This window comes from Sorex araneus, chromosome 1 (assembly GCF_027595985.1).
Source record: "Sorex araneus isolate mSorAra2 chromosome 1, mSorAra2.pri, whole genome shotgun sequence".
Lineage (NCBI taxonomy): Eukaryota > Metazoa > Chordata > Mammalia > Eulipotyphla > Soricidae > Sorex > Sorex araneus.
In genome coordinates, this window is record NC_073302.1 from 101,467,870 (window position 1) to 101,486,798 (window position 18,929).

At 46.5% G+C, this 18,929-nt stretch overlaps 1 protein-coding gene across 1 annotated transcript in view; it reads right to left on the minus strand.

Annotated features, from left to right (window-relative positions):
• SEMA5A (semaphorin 5A) overlaps positions 1-18,929 on the minus strand; it is a 446,471-nt gene that overhangs the window by 24,286 nt on the left and 403,256 nt on the right. Inside the window, exon 17 of the mRNA XM_055132169.1 lies at positions 1,399-1,624. Coding sequence (XP_054988144.1) covers positions 1,399-1,624 — 226 coding nt within the window. The remainder of the gene's footprint in view (positions 1-1,398; positions 1,625-18,929) is intronic.

Consider the following 18,929-nt stretch of genomic DNA (forward strand, 5'->3'; position numbering starts at 1 on the left):
GCAAATTTTCATAAAGGGTGGCATTTTTTTTGGTTTGTTTTAGCAAATTATAGGGTTATCTTTCATTAAAGCAGATTATTCCACCCTGGCTCCACCTAGAAACAAGAGAAAGTAGAGTCTAGTTGCTTAACTACAATGGCAGGATGGCTGGAGATGGGAGACAGTTTCACAAGAACAACACCCCCGGCAGTGGCTCCAAAGGGCAACTTTGGGTCTCCAGCTTCAAGGCTGGCAGCGCCAAGTATCTTGAGCTATTCACCAGCTCCCGGGGGAGAAACCTGAGTAAGAGGCTTGTGTACAGCTGGTGCCCTCCTGAGAGTCACTCCCCGTTGTAGGTCTCTCCCAGACACAGATTTATGCACCAGGAGAACTTTTCCACCCCCATCAGCTGATCTGTGGCTCCTCGCTCTGTGGTTTCTTGACACAGCCAAGCACCCTGGGTCAAGGCTCCTTCTCTAGATCTGATTAGACTGTGTTTTCTGTATGAATCATGTATTATGTTGGAACCATATGCTAGAACCCTAAACACAAACGTGCTGAGAAAGATCCAAGGTGCTCGACAATGCTCAGAGGCCCCAAAGGGGGGCTTATTTTTACTCTGAGACCTGAAAAGAAGCGTTCAAATGTGATGAGGGTGTTAGAGGGGAGGAAGAAGGGAGCAGAACTCATTATTAAAATAACCAGCCCGTGCCCATGCTATGGAGACAGGTGACCTCCAGCAATGAATTCTAGAGAACTGAAAACCAATCAGAGCCAAGTTCGATGGGTCTTCTGGTCTACCCAGTAGCTTTTCCCGTACTACTTAATGAGTCATGCTCAGGGTCTGCCTAATTATAAGGTCAAGCAATATCAAAGCCTCTTCAGAGACCATCATCTTGGTATAAACAAAAATATTGTGTCAGTGGGGGTTAAGTAACAGAAATGATTATTTTCAGTTTGCACAGTAACAAGTCTCACAATAGAGACATTACTGGTGCCCGCTCGAGCAAATCGATGAGCAACGGGATGACAGTGACAGTGACATTAGTGCCAGAGGAATTATGGGAGATCACTGAGCCTTCTGCAATGCATATTTTTATATTAAATAAATTCCCATGAACCACCACAGACCTACAAAAAATATGCTATACATATGCTATAAATATGCTATACATCTACAGATGATTGAATTTACAATATCACTAATCTATAACTACTATTTGTAGTATAGGGCTTCCCATCAATTAACTATAAAGCCAGTTATTTTCTAGGAGGATTGTTGGTAAAAAAAAAAAAAGGCTGGTGACAAATCATCAACACTTAAAATCAGTGAAAATTTCCTCATTGTTCTCCCATAACCTTTGGGAAAATCAAAGTCTGGTCCCTAGTCATGAGCTGGTCCCTGGGGTCACCACTCACCGTCCGTGGAGCAGCCGCTGGTGCCGTCGCTCGAACAGTACCGCATCTCGATTCTCTGCCTCCCCACCTCCAGCAGGTTGGGGTCGGGCAGGCGAGCTTTGCAGGTGTAGCGGAACCGCTGCTCATAGTGGCCACCATTGTCCGAGATGTTGACGGGTGTCCAGGGTGTCCACGGCGTTGTCTTCTTCAACTCTGGGCATGGGTTGGTGTTACAAGGCTGGTACTCCTGGAAGGGCAGAGGTGAGCACTCGTCACGGGGCAGAGCTGGGGTGAGGGGCGTCTCTCCTTCAGGGCAAGGCGGGACCCTCTAAGCTTCAAATGCTGACACCAGCTGGAGTTTGCTTTCTCTGGCCGGGCGGGGAGGCGGGTGGGGGGCATGCTCAGGGGTTACTCCTGGCTCTGTACCCAGGAACTCCTCCTGGCAGTGCTCTGGGGACCATACGATGCTGGGGATTCAACCCAGACCAGCGGCGTGCAGGGCAAGCGCCTGCCGCTGTGCTACTGCTCTGGCCTGAGTCAGAATTCACTTTACAGTGTTACGCACAGACTTCATGATAACGTGCTTTCACAGACGTGTGCAGTGCGCAAGACAACTCCTACTGAAACTGCATGGATTTTCTGCGTAAACCATGAGAAAAGGAGTCAGTAACTAAAATGGCGACTCTACTAGGCGGCTGCCAAGAATGATGAAGTCGTGCAAGCTGCTGCCACCTGGATGGAGTCAGAAGGACAAGCACAGGACGGCCCCACTTCTCTGTGGTGTGCGGAATAACGGGTCCAGGGAACGCAATGCGGGGAAGTGGTGGTGCGAGGTCCCCCTTGACCCCAGAGTGTGGGAAGAACAAGGACAGGGAAAGAAAGAGACTGGGCTGAGGGCATGGCAGAGGAGCGGGTGGGAATTAGCAGGGCTGCATCGGAGAGTAGAGGTGTGGTACCTCCACACACATACGCCGGAGAGCCAGCACCAAAGGGCAAATGTGCCTGTCACGGCGGCAGGCTGGGGGTGGGAGGGGCCTGGGGGCCCTGAGGGTTGTGAGGTTGTGAGGTTGTTCAGTGTTTACCTTACAACGTTACACACACACACACACACACACACACACACACACACACACACTTCATGCTAATATGCTTTCATAGAAATGCCAGCATCACTGGTGCCAGAATATCATCCAACCAAGAATAATGTTGCAAATAACAGCACCTAATAAGAAGTCTTTATAAAGAAGTTAAAACGTTAAATAAATGTAAAAGTGATTCCACAAACATCATCTTTCTTTCACCCAATAAAAAAATAAAATGCTGGGGCTGGAACGATAGCACAGCGGGGAGGGTGTTTGCCTTGCATGCGGCCGACCCGGGTTTGATTCCCAGCATCCCATAGGGTCCCCTGAGCACTGTCAGGAGTAATTCCTGAGTTCGGAGCCAGGAGTAACCCCCGTGCATCGCCGGGTGTGACCCCAAAAGCAAAAAAAAAAAAATACTGTGGGGGCAGAATGTTAGTACAGCAGGAAAGATCCTTGCCTTGCATGTGGCTGACCCAGGCTAGGTCCAAGCTCCGGCACCCCATATGTTCCCCTGAGCCCCCCAAGTACTGATCTTTGAGTGCAGAGCCAGGAGTAAGCCCTGAGCACTGCTGTGTATGCCTCCAACTTCAAATTATAAAAAAAGAAAACTGAAGCCCCCCAAAAAAGAAAGAAACCACCATGCTGGTTATTCCAGTGCTAAGCTTAGCTGCTTCCTTTCAAAGACTTAACACTGATGGCATGGGCCCAGAATCGGCAATATTAGACCATCAATGTTCAGTTTAAGATGGGTTAATACTTTATACACTGGGATCACTATTTAAAGTGTGAGGGTGCTAAGATGTTCCCCAAGAAATCAACATAAATGCTAAGTTTTAGTCTGTGTAAAGTTCTCAGTTACCAGTCACTGTCTGTCACTGTCATCCCGTTGCTCATCGATTTGTTCGAGCGGGCACCAGTAACGTCTCTCATTGAGAGACTTATTGTTACTGTTTTTGGCATATCCAATACGCACGGGTAGCTTGCCAGGCTCGATACTCTCAGTAGCTTGCGGGGCTCTCCGAGAGGGGCGGAGAAATCGAACTCGGGTCGGCCGCGTGAAAGGCGAACGCCCAACCACTAATGCTATCGCTCCAGCCCCAGTTACCAGTTACCAGTAAAAAGCGAACAGTTATGCTCGCAAAGCTCTGACACTGACACTTCTGTTTTTGTTCTCTCTCTAGAGGTGCTCTTCTTTTTTTTCTGTTTTCTTTTTGGGTCACACCCGGCGATGCTCCAAAGCCACCCCTGTCCTTTGCTTTCAAACACAGGGTCATGCCTGTCCGTCCCCACTCAGACACACCTTCGACTGCTTAGAAGATATGGTTGCTTCATTTCTCTGAACTCGTCCTGAATTCCGCCTTTATGGGGGACTCGGGCACAGCCAGACTAGCCCAGGTGAGTGTCCCTGTGTCAGGTCTGCGACACGGTCCTCAGCCTACAGTGAGGTACAGCAGACTGCGGGGATGACCCTCACTCCCAGTTCTACTCAGGCGCTGATTAAATTATTCTGTAAATATTCTGATCATTCTATCTCACTTTCTTTCAATCATGACTCACTTTTCTCCGCCGTTTCCTGACAGTTCTCAGGAATTCTCGGTGCCATCAGGGGCTTAACAGCAGACAGAGAAGGGGGTGGTCAGTACTTCAGCTCTGCTTGACCACCAGTTCCTCCTGGCCCACTGCAGCCGCCCCATCCCCGTGCTTGCACCCCAGAAAGATGGATGGCTTCATTTTTCTTGGTTGATGGTATCTTTTATTAAGGCACAGAATCCTCCTTTGAAATGAAAAAAAAAAAAATAGCCCCAAAGGATGCCATAAACCCAATTGTGCAAAAAACTAGGCGGAATGAACGCACGAGAGCTGGCTCTCCAGTAGAAATGGGAGTTATGGGATCAGAAGCATCAAGGCCACGGATGGTCCAGGCATCTGGTATGGGAGCTCATCCCTCCCCACCCCAGGCCCAGCCCACACTCTGCCCCTCATCACTCCAGGCCAGCTCAGCTGGAAGAGCCCGGGGCTGACTCAGAACAATGCGGTGCATAGGATTTATTTTATAAACGCATGTGTTTAAACGTGAAGAGTTTGACATTACCTACACAATTTGAAGGTTCCACCCTTAGTAAGAAAATGTGGGGACTGTGCCCAGTAATATTTTCAGCACATCAGAAATTCCATCTCTTCTATTTTTGGGGTGGGGATGGGGTGAAGGGTACACCCGGAGATGCTCAGGGGCTACTCCTGGCTCTGCACTCAGGAATGACTCCTGGTGGTGCTCAGGGGACCATATGGAATATGAGGGATAGAACCCTGGTTGGCTGCGTACAATGCAAACACTCTCCCCACAGAACTACTGCTCCAGCCCGGAAATTCTACCTCTTTTATCGAGATGAGTTTTCTTTCTGCAATGTGTAAGGTATTTCCAGCTGGCTCATGTGTCAGCAGCGTCGGGACCACGTGATCTAGAGGTGGGCGTGGCTTAAAGGAGAGCAATATGGGTTCATCACTGCAACCCTTTGAGAGAAAATCTATTCTTTTGTTCATGGTTTCCTCTTCAGACAATATTGAATAGAGACTCAGGGCTCCTTCCCACTACTGACTGAGGTTGGGTCCTGATGAATTCAATTAAAATACTTAATTAAGAGTGGCTAAGGAATGGTGTGACTAGTAAGCTTTATATTTATGACTCAAATTATGAGGTGATTTAACTCACTGGCGAATAGGTACATTGTTTAACTAAATTTGTGAGCTGCAATTTACTGATAAAACACTGGTCTAGCCATTCAGATCTATTCAGAATAGACTTTGAACAGCAAGGACGCTTCATGCCAAATAAAGGAATTTAATTTTAAACAGGAATTCAGGAAGTTAGTGTGAATTATTTTTAACACATAGAATTATTATCTTGGTGGGAAACAACAGATTAGAATGCAGGCTGAAATCAATCCTATTTCTGGGTAAATCCGAAAGAATTAAAGTCATGAACTCTCATATCCCAAGGTCAATGCTGCACTATTCACAAACAAGACATTCAGATAATGAAGCGCCCATGATGGTGAATGGACAGGTGAGATGCAATACAGATACACGCACGGATGTAACTAGAATGTTAGTCAGAGGTGGAAAGGGTGTCTTCTGATTTGCAACAACTCAGATGGCACCCGAAGGCATTATGTGCTAAATAAGGTAAGCCACACTTCCAGAGATGAATTCTGGATGTTATCACTTACATGTGGCATCAACAAAGGGCAAACTCAGAGAAACTGAGAGTCGAGGAGTGGGTACGGAGGGTTTGGGGTGGGGGTGGGGATGAAGAGCTGTTAGTCCAGGAGCACAGACCTGCACTTCTAGTGCAGCACATCTGACCCAAAGCAGTGATTTCATCACCTGTTCTCGGTCGAGTGTCAGTGCACAAGGATAAAGAGGTTAAAAACCACTGATGTCCACACGGCACACGGACCACGGCCAGTCAGCCTCCAGCATCCGCCTGGCCGCTGCTGGGAGAGAGACCTCACGAGCTCATCACAGAGAGGAAACGGTACTTTCTCGCTGGTCCGGGTGGTGGCTCACACAACGTGGAAACCACTTGGCAACATATAAAGTTGTAACCCTTGAACAAACACCATATTACTTGGCAATTCCATCTCAGTATGGATGGAAAAAATAAACAGTCGATACAAAGACAAAGTGAGTGGTCAAGAATGAGCCCACCACCCTGGGGCTCTCAGAGAGACGCGCTCAACAGTGCAGGAAGCAAAGGAATTTTCCTTTCCCTTTGCTTTCTCCACAATTTTTTGGTGTGTGTGCGTGTGTGTGCATTAGGTGATGTGTGTGTACGTGAATATACTAACAGGGAGCTGCCTTCCACCTTACAAGTGACTGCAGGCTGGCCGTCCTAGAACAGCGTGGAAAGCCAAGAGAATTAGGAATTCAGAGTTGTCGCTGCACAATGTCTTCATTACGGAAGCTGTGATTTGCGGGCACTTGACAAAATTACATCTCCAACAAGAGGGCCGTTCATTGACTTCATTTCCTCTCTTTAATCCCTTAAGTTTTCAGCCTAGGAATGTGAACACCAAGAATTGAGACATCTATTTGTGTGTACACATGCATGTGTGTGTCGGAGAATCCCCGACAATGAAAGGGAAAAGTACCACCCGCCAGAGCAAAAATCCTGTCACTGGGCGAATGTTTGCTTCTGAGACCTGACACAGCAACGTGACTCTGGGCAGACTCTGCCCTTCTCTCCTGCCCCCCCCCCTTTTTAACAGAAACATTTAGCAGCCACAGATCTATGTCAGAAGAGCATCATAACCTATGTTTAATTTTTAAAAGCTCTTAAGAAGACGAGAGTAAATAAGGAAAACCAAACTGAGGCTGTATTATTTAAAATTAGGGTTTCGTTAAAGCACAAAAGGAAAAGGAGAGCGAGAGCAAGAAGGAAAGTGGGGTGGGGGGTGGGGAGACAGGGGACGTTGGTGGTGGGACATGTACACTGGGAGAGGGATGGGTGCTGGATCGCTGTATGACTGAAACCCAATTTGAACAGCTTTGTAATGATTTATCACATGGATATTGAATTAAAAAATTTTTTAGAAAGTAATGTGGCGTTCATGCCCCATTCAATCAGCTTAATCAATGGCTGAATAAATAGCAGTACTCCTACATTAAAAAAATATAAGTAGATAAATAAAATTAGGGATTTGGAAGAACAAGGCATAGGATATGCTTTTGTGATACAGTGGTTAAGACTACATAATTACATAATAATATCACAATAACAGCTACCTGCTGTTTGACTAGAAAATGTTGATTTCTGCGAGGATACATGCATACATAAACATGCACATATATTTAATCACCAAACACATATATGAAGACCAATGATTCAAGAAAAAAAAATAAGAAACACTCCCCACTCCTGGTACGTAGAATTTGAATGCTGTAGTCACAAAGTCATACTTGCACGGGCAACTGTGACTTAATTTCTTGGTAAGAAATATAAAATCAAATTAGAATAACAAAATGTTTTTTTTTCTCAGTTATGAAGACACAAGGCTGGAGCGACAGCACAGGGCGTAGGGCGTTTGCCTTGTACATGGCCGACCCTGGTTCGATTCCTCCGTCCCTCTCAGAAAGCCCAGCAAGCTACTGAGAGTATCCCACCTGCATGGCAGAGCCTGGCAAGCTCCCTGTGGCGTATTCGATATGCCAAAAACAGTAACAACAAGTCTCACCATGGAGACGTTACTGGTGCCTGCTCTAGCAAATCAATCAGCAACGGGATGACAGTGATACAGTGATGAAGACACATTTTTCTTTCTTAGATCCTCTTAAAAATTTTAGGTTTAGAAGGTAAAGAGACTTAGGACAAGGGAGAGTTGTCATGGTGTCCATTTCTTTCCCCCGCCATTTTTTGGGGACAGGCCCACAACTTGCTGTGCTCTGGGCTTATTCCCGACTCAGAGCTCAGGGACCATGTGTGACAGCACGAATCAGACCTAGGTTAGTCGTGACCAAAGTAAGTGCTTTTTGTATGGGCACAGGAAGACAGTAGCAAATGCTATGCTTTTGTTATGTGGGAGTCATTTGACTTTAAATGATATTTTCCTCCTGGGCATCTGTTCTCTCGACCTAAGCCTCCGCTGCCCTTACTTCCTAGCACCCCCAAAAGCAGGGTCCTGACGAGGGACTGGATGGACCCAGGGCAAGCGGTGAGTTGTGTGCTACCCTGGCATCGAGATGGGCCTGGCCAAAGTGCCTAATGCTTAACTATAAGTTAAGAGCTTGGTCATGGGCAGATGCTGTCATGATCCAAAAAGTAATAACTAGATTCGGACCCTGCTAGGGTTAGGGATGATTAATTTGGCCTGAGCACTGTAATCTGAGTTTGTGACAAGATGTTCCCAGGAGAGCTGCCCTACAAGCTTCGATGTATCTCTTACTGTGTCCACACAAAAATAACTAAATGAGAAAAAAACCTTAAGTGGTATTTTGCCCACCGTCAAGAAGGGCTTTCTTATGTTGCTTTTGCTTCCAGACCAGGTGGAGCTTGGGCCGGGAGGGCAAGGTGGAGAGAGATAAACAGGGGTGGAGAGAGAAGTGTGTTGTGGGGAGGCAGAATCCAAGAGAAGTAGTGAGAGTCTGAATCCAGAGAGTCTGAATCCAAAGGGCAGAATCCAAGAGAAGCAACAGTAGTAGAATCCAGAGAGCTGGGATCGAGGGATGCGGGGCAAGGAAGGAAGAATGTGTGAGATGGGAGAGACGAGAGATTGAATACACACGAGAGACTGAATCACTGTATCACTGTCGTCCATGTTGCTCATGGATATGCTCGGGCGGGCACCAGTAACATCTCCATTGTGAGATTTGTTGTTACTGTTTTTGGCATATCGGATACACCATGGGGAGCTTGCCAGGCTCTGCCATGTGGGCGAGATACTTTCGGTAGCTTGTCGGGCTCTCTGAGTGGGGCAGAGGAATTGAACCTGGGTCGGCAATGTGCAAGGCAAACGCCCTACCCGCTGTGGTAGGGTAGTTCTTTACAGTTGCCCTCACGTGGGAGGAAAACACTCAGGGAGGAAGACTTCTAAGGAGCCCTCGGATTCTCACCATCTCCGTGTCCTCCTTGCAGACCCGCCAGCACCCTGGGCTGAGCTGAGAATGTGGAGCTGGTAGTCCTCGCATGCTGAGCACTGGGAATCCAGTGTTATCCCAGCCAGGTTACACATGGGAGGTGGACTTGTCTAACTGGCAACAGAGATTTATATTAACTTACATACAAAATTCCCAAACACGCTGTTTCCCTTGCTCTCAATATTATTATTGAGTGGAAAGTTATGTCTTCAAAATTGCTTCTCATCTGAGTTTTCAGGACGCTGGCTTTTGATCAGTTAATACTTCTTGAAAAATTAGTTAAGATTTCATGCTCTAAAAGAGAGAGAAGAGAGGTGCCCGCCCTCGAGGCAGGTGAGGGTTGGGGATGGCTTGAAGGAGAGGGAGGGAAACTGGGGACACTGGTGCAGGGAAATTCCACTGGTGGAGGCACGGTGTTGCAACACTGTATGAAACACGATCATAAACAATTTTGTAAGACTCTATCTAAAGGTGATTCAATAAAAAAATAAATTAAAAATTAAAATTAAAAAAGAATTCATGCTCTAAAAGGGAATACCAAGAACAACAGTTTAATCTCAAAATTTCTACACAATGAATGGATATATTTGGAGTCCTCACAGCTAAGGTTAAAGTCCTATCATGTTGTTTCACCAGCATGGAAATATTTGGAACTTTTGAGCATCTTTTTGGCTGCTAAATTTGGATTCCATCATTTAATGAATCTGGGAAATGAAAAACATGAATGTTTTATCAACATTTTGGTTTATAATTCAAATCACAAGGCACTTTTTTTTTCTTGTTGTTTGGCAAATTTACTGTGGGAAATTAATTACGTTCCCCTTAAATAGAGATCTTTTAAGAAAGTAGCTATTTATAATTTAGATGGTCCTATTACCTCACAAATATTTCCTGCCAAAACTATGGGTAATGACTTGAACATCTTAATTTAAACCTATCAATTTTTTAAATTAGGAGTCAAAGTAATGTTGTCCAAGAAACATTTTCAATAAGCTATGAAAGTCAGAACGTATTATCCATTTATTCACACATCTCCCAGTAACTATTGCTGAAGCATGACGCCATGTCCGCAGAGGATCCTAGATATTAGTATCAAAAATAGACATGTGAGGGGCTGGAGCGATAGCACAGCGGGTAGGGCACGGCCGACCCGGGTTCGATCCCCGACATCCCATATGGTCCCCCAAGCACTGCCAGGAGTAATTGCTGAGTGCAAAGCCAGGAGTAACTCCTGAGCATCACTGGGTGTGACCCAAAAAGCAAAAAAAAAAAAAAAAATAGACATGTGAGTTTGAGAGAGCTAGGAGCCCCATGCCAAGCACATGTTACGAGAGCTAAGACACAGGGGAAGTGGGTCTCAGGTGGCCAGTGTACGGCAGCCATGCCTGAGCCGCCCGGAGTACGCCAGACCCACCAACGTCCTACCGAGGTGTGGTGCACTCAGTTCCAATCCTGAGGCAACGCAGTTGAGCCATCCTGGGCTCTCAGTTCTGGCTAAACTGCCCACACCTCCACAGGGGACAAGCACTGGCAGAAAGGCCCAACCCTCGAGAAACCGTGCTGCCCGTGGACATCCACGTATCCGTCACAGGGAAGGCTGCCTGCTGAAACCCAGAGGTCGTCAGAAATAACTCAGAGCCCGTCATAAAGGGTTGAATATTAACTGAGCCTTTAAAAATTTTTTTTCATAAGGAGTCTCGGGACTGGAGCGATAGCACGGCAGGTAGGGCATTTGCCTTGCACGTTGCTGACCCGGGTTCAATTCCTCTGCCCCTCTCAGAGAGCCCAGCAAGATACCGAGAGTATCCTGCCTGCACAGCAGAGCCTGGCAAGCTCCCGGTGGTGTATTCGATATGCCAAAAACAGTAACAAGTCTCACAATGGAGACGTTCCTGGTGCCCGCTCGAGCAAATGGATGAGCAATGGGATGACAGTGATACAGTGATACAGTGAGGAGTCTCGGAGGCCTAATTTTATAAGTGTTCAAGGCATACCCAGGGCCCTGCGGTCACCGTGAGGCGAAGCTACAGGCTGAGCAGAGTCAGCTGTGGCTGTAGGGTCACAGCTGCAGGCCACGGTTGATTCTCAGGCCAGGAACCCAGTTCTCCGGCGGGTTCTATGAGTAGTGCCTGACGGTGAACACACGGATTCGCCATCTCCCACCAAAAAGGACATTTCCACCCTGAGGACTAAGGGTTTGTGCATTGGTATAATCTCCATCTCAATACTCTTTCACGGAAAGACGATGGCTTGGATCTGATCCTTCCCAAACCAACTATGGCAGAAGCCACTGCTCTAAATTAAGTGATGACATCATAGTACAACAATCTGCTTACTTCCTTAATGGATCTGCAGGTTTATCAACTCTCTCTCTGAACTTAATAGCTTACTAATATCTCTGAAAAATCAATTATTAATAAAATATTATTATGGCATTAAATATTTTACTTGCTATTTCTTGCATCTGTTTTCTACATTTTTCTTTTTTAACTTAAAATCATATTCTCCTGAGATTTGTTAAACAGAACTTAAAAAAATTTTTTTTGAACCACTGTGACATGCAGTTACAAAGCTGTTCATGAGTTTCGGTCATACAATGTTGAAACACACGTCCCTTCACCAGTGCACATTTCCCACCACCAATGTCCCCAGTCTCCCTCCGGCCTGCCTTCTCCTGCCCTCCCTCAGAGCCCGCCTCCGTGACAGACACTTTTCTCCCTACATTCCTCTTAGGCACCGTGGTTCCTAACACTGCGATGAAAGGGTACCAGGCACTCCGCTTTATCTACAGGCTGTACCCTGGGCCACAGCCCTCTTCTTTCCCATGTCATTTCCCACACTCCTTCCTTCTATGTGCGAGGCCGGTGAGCCTCTGGATGATCTTTAGATCAGTGCTTGCTGCACAAGCAGATGGACTCCGTGGCTTTGTTTCAGGTAGGGGAGGAGCCAGAGCCCACCTAAGGCTTCTCTCACCCCTCTCCTACCTGCCCGAGTTCAGAATGGTCCCATTTACCAACACTGCCCACAGTGTCACACAGCATGGATTGTCCTCTAGCAGGCTCAGACATGTGACACTCAGGCAAGAAGACCCTGGGAGACATCCTTCTCATTTTTTTTTTTCTTTTTGGGTCACACCCAGCGATGCAGGGGTTACTCCTGGCTCTGCACTCAGGAATTATTCCTGGTGGTGCTTGGAGGGCCTTATTGGATGCTGGGGATCGAACCCAGGTCGGCTGCGTGCAAAGCAAACATCCTACCCACTGTGCTATCACTCCGGCCTCTCCTCATCCCTGACCTCACAAAGTCTCCCATCTTTGCCTGCTTCTGCTCGATTGGCTGTTATCTGTGAGCGGGGACTTTGGGCATTTTCTTTCCTTTAACAGAAAAGCTCCTAATGTTTCACCACTCTCCTTGATGATGTGTTTGATTGTAGCAGGTACTCTTTCTAAGGTTAATGACAACTCCCACTCTCCGATGGCTTCTGAATGATTATGAATATGAGCTGAGTTTGACCAAATGTTTATTTGACCTCTATTGACATGACTACAGCATTCTTTTACGTCTTAATTACATTGCATAAAATTTGCAAGATTACTTGATTATCATACATATTCATACACATGAGCCTATGAATATAAGTGAAGTGTGACTACTGATATGGGATGTGTATTTGTAGGTAACACCAGTGCATGAGCGCGGCACAGGAGACCACACGTGTGTGGTGTGTGTTGTGTGCAGGAGATCCTGGTGGCAGGGTGTGTGGGGCCACACTCTCCTTCCTCCTCTCCTTGGCATGTACCCGCCATGGGAAGGAAGACTCCAGCTACACTCTGCATAACAATATGCTGTCTGAGGCTCAGCAGAGCAGGGGAGAGGAGGGGAGGGCGAGCTTGCTGTCCACGGCGCTAGGGCTGCTGCCACACTGGTTCAAATCCCTGCCACCGTGTTTAGTTTCCGGAACACCACTAGGGGTCACTCCTGAGCAGAGTGAGGACAGAGCCTGAGAACAGCAGGATCTGGCATACCACCCGCCCGGCCCACGCATGCTGTCTGCCTGCCGGTACCGGAACCAGCAGAGCTATGATTCTCAGAAGGGGAAGCGGTTCTTTCACAGAGTGACGCGTGCAGACGGTGTTGGTCCTGGATCTCATCCATCTCCTGTCTCCGGGCTCAACACCATCAACCAAGCAACTGAGTCTGGGAGAACTCACCGCCCAAGGCCTCGCTCTGAAACAAATGCTTCTCCTGACTGGCTGCTGAACACCTGCTACTCTCTCTAACTTCTTCTTTTTCTTTCTTTCTTTTTTTTTTTTTTGCTTTGTGGATCACACCCAGTGATGCTAAGGGGTTACTCTGTGCTCAGGAAGTAGCTCTAGTGATGCTCAGGTGACCATATGGGATGCCGGGGATTGGAACAGGCTGGCAAGGCAAGTTCCCTACCCGCTGTGCTATCACTCCAGCCCCTGCTCTCCCTAACTTCTAACTTCTAATGCCTTACCCCAACCCTCTGCTTAAGGAGGCGGTCACGATAAAAGGTACCCCCATGTTTAAGTAAAGGATGAAGCTGCAGATGAAACCAGGGCATTCTAATACTGCCTCTTTCCTGCAGGTATCCTTAGAAAGGTGGTGGGGTGTTCGGGGAGTTCCTGGGAGATGGATCTCCACTGCTGCCCTACCCCTCCGCAGGGCCGGTTCCCTGCTTCCTTCGATGCAGCTGCCAGTGCACTTCCCAGAGTGCAGTGAGAAGCTGCAGAGGCTGGGCAAGGTCCTGAGGATGGAAGGGACAGCCACAGAGACACGGCAGCCACGTGGCCACCTGGGATATTCTTGGCCAAGTATCTGTGAGTCCCTGCGACACCTCAGACCTCTCTTTAGGGAGCAAGCAGTATCCAGCGCTCCCTAGAGAGTTCTTCCTGCTCTATCTCTGAGAACTGGCGGTGCAATTTAAAACCGTGCCAGGCAAATCTCTCTCCTCCACTGAGATGTAAACAGAACGTCTGCAAAGTGCCAGGACTATCAAAATCCCTCTGGTGATGCTTGTCCTGTCGTAAATATTTATGTGGAAGGAAAGCTTATCATTTAAACTTGGAAACTTCTGCAGGGAGTTCACTCGGATTCCTTTCAAACCAATGAGGTGAAATTCAGCACGCTGATAGCGAATTCCCAGATGCGCTACTCTGAGGCCACCCCTGCACAAAAATCAGCCTAAAAGCAATGAAACAGAAGGTGCGAGTTCTGCTAAGGGTCAAGGAGTAATATCTACCGGGGAAGAAGCTTTAACTCTCATTAATTGTATTTTATTTACAAAGATTTAGGTGCAAAGGAGCCAAATGTCAGCATGGTAAGCAACATTTACAATGAGCCTGAGCCTGATTCCTCTCATGTGGTGATTCAAGGGGCACACGCAAGAACAGGATGATCTCCAACACATGGACGAACATGGTGATGGATGGCACATGTAAGAATGGGATGATCTATGGCACTGCGGGCCACTGGCCAGCGGAAGGTTTGGGAAGATCCTCTGATGTGCACATGGAAGAAAATGGACATGTCTGAAGACACACCCATGGCTTCCCGGCCCCAAACAGCTCCAGGATTGCAGGTGACAGACCCTAGCAGCAACACCAGTGGTCAGAGGCACTCACATCTGCAGTTCAATGGATGGGCAGGCTAGAAGGCACCATTTCAGTGACATTCACAGTGTGGACGGCATAACAAATAAACTAGATGTCTCGAGGGAAATCTCATTCTGCAGGACAAAGAGTGAGGGTTCTCTGTGACAGTCCCTGAAGCCAGAAACAGGACACCTTGACACGCACCCACAGGAGAAATGCCAGCCCCGTGGAGAATTCTAGTGTGTCACTCTTAAGGAGCAATGACTGGAGACGCTATTGTTTTCAAAGCCCCAGAGATTCCTGCTATTCCTGACTCTCAGGAACTCCCAAGCAACCAAGAGACTTGGGCAAAAGGGTGAAGTGGGTTTCTCCCAAGGAGAGCCGATGACCCCCACACGGGGAGCTTAAAGTTACACACCTGCCCACTGCCATCCCCGGACGTCTGTGCGGCTTCAATATGTAAAGAGCTGAGGGATACGGCAACTACTCATCTTCTCTCAGGATCAGAGATCCTCGAGGTTAAAGGCAGCAAGTAAATGAGGCTACGTTCCTCCCGGCCCATATCCCACGCCGGACTCAGGACCACTGCAGACTTGGTTGCTGGGGAACAGAGCTGTACTGGGCACAGGTTGAAGCACAGAGAATATTCCAAAGGAAATAAGACAGCGCTGATTCACACACGGGATGATGAGCCAAAGGCTCAGGGTCATTACATTTAATTTCTTATTTACAAAGGGAAGCAAATATTAGACTCTGTGCTACTTTAAAAATAGTAAATTCGGGTTTTTCTTTTCCAATTAAGTGTTCTGCATTAGTTCTATGTGCTCAAGTCTCACCCGCGAGGGTTTGATAAGGTCTTGGAAGGTCACTGCTAAGTATAAGCCAATATCAAAACTAATTTTAACGAACTGCATACACTATTACTGTGGGCAAACTGGCTTCCAGTGCTAACTGTGACTCATTCGGAACGGTCTTGCAAAGCTAATTAGGGAGAATTTGAAATAATTTGACAACAGGAATAAGAAATGAACTGGTCACAAGCAAATATCATGGAAAGAGAAATTAGATGTAAGCTAAAGGCAACTCCTGTGGGGCATGAAGAACCACTCAGAAAAAGAAAGGCTAAGCATGCAATACGGGACTCGAAGGCTGAATGAACAGGTAGGCAGGCAATAAAATACGCAAGAATCATCACTTTGCATGAAGTGTTAGCAACATTTTTCCAATTGCCATCATATTTTAAAATATTGATACATAAACTGAATGGTTTGGTTAATTTATTCCTGATCCTATATTATGTTGACTGTTGAGCATACAATCATGAATAAAATGAATATTTTCTCATTTGGAGAGTCTTCGTTTATAAATAAACAAGTTAATTCCTTTCATATTTGTGCAGTGGGACATTCCTGTTTGAAACAGGACCAAAGTCAAGCTTCAGTAGCCTATTTTTGGGCAAACTTAACCTTAAATTTACATTTTCTTAGAAATTTATAGTTTCTTACAACTTCAAAAGTTGCTCCTAAATTAGGATTGTGGGGCCAGAGAGATAGTACAGTGGGTAGGCTGCTTGCCGTGCATGTGGCTGACTAGGGTTCAATCCCAGCATCCCCTGCAGTCCCTTGAACACTGCCAGGAGTGATGCCTGAGCACAAAGCCAGGCATAACCCCTAAGGATCATACAGTGTGGCCCCAAAGCAAAACAAAACAATACCCCACAAAAACAAAAAAGATTTGGGGAAAAGTCCCGGACTATGAATAAGGAATCTAGACAACACAAGCCCCCATAGACTTGCAGGGGTGACACTGCCATGAAGCTTCAATGGTAAGGCTGTGACTTTTATTACAACATTTTCTTTATAAAGACTCGGTATTTTTGCTAACAGATTCTCTGTGAGCAGAATCAGCATGATTAATTTCTTCCACTGCAAGGGCAAAATACCTGAGAACATGACGTAGACGATAGGATTGAAATCCTATGGAGATAGGAGATGCACTGATTCAGCCTAGAAGAGTCATCTCAGAAGCAAACACAGAACAGTCACTGGCCCTGCTGACGGGAGCAGAATGACCATGCCCGGCCAAGAGCCCAGACCTTTTAGGAGCGAAATTACATTCTTCCAAAATCAGTATCTTTTCTCTCTCTTTTCTGCATCCTTAGGTCACACAAGAAGGTTGCAGTGCACTCCCTGTCTCAGCCCAGTATCCTCAACTGCTGTCTCTCCACTCACAGCCCTTCAGAGACTCTCTGCTCCAATTTCCCCTTGGCAAACTCCTGGCCACACCTCATAAGGGCCTAGATCCACCCGGCCAGAGGAGTCAGCTCCACCTGGCCACCTGGTAGTTTCTCTATTGTTTCATTGGTCTCCCTGCCTTCCACATTATGTTTTAACCATTGACTGATATTCCTGTCTCCAAACTCGAAAGTTTCCTGAGATGAGGAATTTTACTGTGTATATCTGCTTAGTTCCCTTAGCACACAGCATCATGAAATTTATACATTAGACATGCAAGGGTAGGTTCAATGAGATAGACAGAGGAGAAATCCTCAAAAGGAAGTTACTGGCATTCTGCAGGTAAAACGATCTGGAAGTGAACAATGTTGTATGAGGTCATACCAAATATCAGTGACATTAATTTTCAAAGATGAGTCAAGTAACAAGCATGGGTCCTGTCCTCCCACTCATGTTCATCATATGCCAAGCTTTGCTCCCAAACAGTTATTAGCAGCTACAAGAAGATAACAGAAAAGAGATCCATTTAATAAGTCTTGGAAGGAAAACTGCCTGGGAATGTCAGAGGCCCGTCTGCATGTCTGGCATCCATCTGTTTGCTTCTGCTATTTCTGTCTCCCCCCCCCCACTTCTGAGTGCACTGGGGGTCTGCATTTCCCATGTGGATCCTGGACAATTTTACAAGGTAGATTCCAGAGCTTCCCGAAAGGCACTCTCCCACACGATCACGCGCCACACACTCCAGTCCCTTTGCATGTCGCCCTCGGAGAGTCGGACCCACCCCCCTTGGGGAACTGCAGGGGCGCAGGATGGCCTGGACCAGATGTGTGGATAATGTTTCCCAGGAAGAGAGGAGCAGGATGCCTGGGAGCACTGTGTGGGATGCTCTTCTCACGCAGCCCGGCTTAGAGGATAATGCAAGAATGTCCAAACAATACAGAATATATGATTTCAGTTCTGCTTTGGGGCAGGGGTTGGGGTCTGGGATGGAAACATCCGAAATAGGGTGGTGGGAAGGTGTCATGGTGGTGGGATGGGTGTTTGAATATTAAATGTGATGAAATATTGTGAACTACCTTATAAAATAAAAAAAATTATAAAATAAAAAAAAAAATAAGTAAGTAATAAAAAGAATGTCCCATGGTCTGAGCTAACTCGACCTTCAAGTCTGTGGCGTGACTGTTACTTTCAAACCAGAACCTTGTGAGACTCCGGTTGGGCAGATTCTAAAGAAACATGTCCTGGATAAGAAGGAGAAACAACTGTTTGGGGGCTTGGGCTCGTGAGTTCCCTGCTGGGTGGAGGAAGCTGCGTGTTTCTTTCTGACAGGTCTTGAAGGTCTCTTAAGGTAACCTGGTATTTCCAGCTAGAAATACCAATGAACAAATCTTATATGCAGCTTCTTGTGTTCTCTCCTGCCCTCTCTTAGAGGGGTTGAACGAGGCTCTCAGCTCAGAGAAGATTGAGGATGATTAAAGGGATAGCACACGGCAAGAAAGAAAACAGGGCTTTGGGGGAAAACTACTCAATATTTTAAAACCATTTTTCCATGTTCCAGCATCTGTTACTTCCTTCTTTGCTTAATTACAAGTTGCTTTGAAAATTATTATGTATGTGCATTGTTTTAACAACTGAAATTATACACGTTCAATAATTCCATTGGAGGGGCTCAGATGAAATAATAAAAAAAGGAAATGCAAAATTTAAGCAAAACACAAATTAAAACATATTGTTGGTATAATTAAGCACTTATGTTTCATCTGCAAAAGGAAATGCCTGCCATGAGCCAAACCAAATGAGAAGTATAATATGGTCAAAATGTATTTTTAAATCCTCTGGCTGCATTCGGATGCTCTCGAGCTGTTTCTGTAACACACCAGATCTTCGCTATATGAAAGTCAGGACGGAAGTCTACTGTGTACAACAACAGGTCCCACCAACGTGATGAAGCAGCCACTGCAGGGAGCGTTCAGCCCCGCTCATGA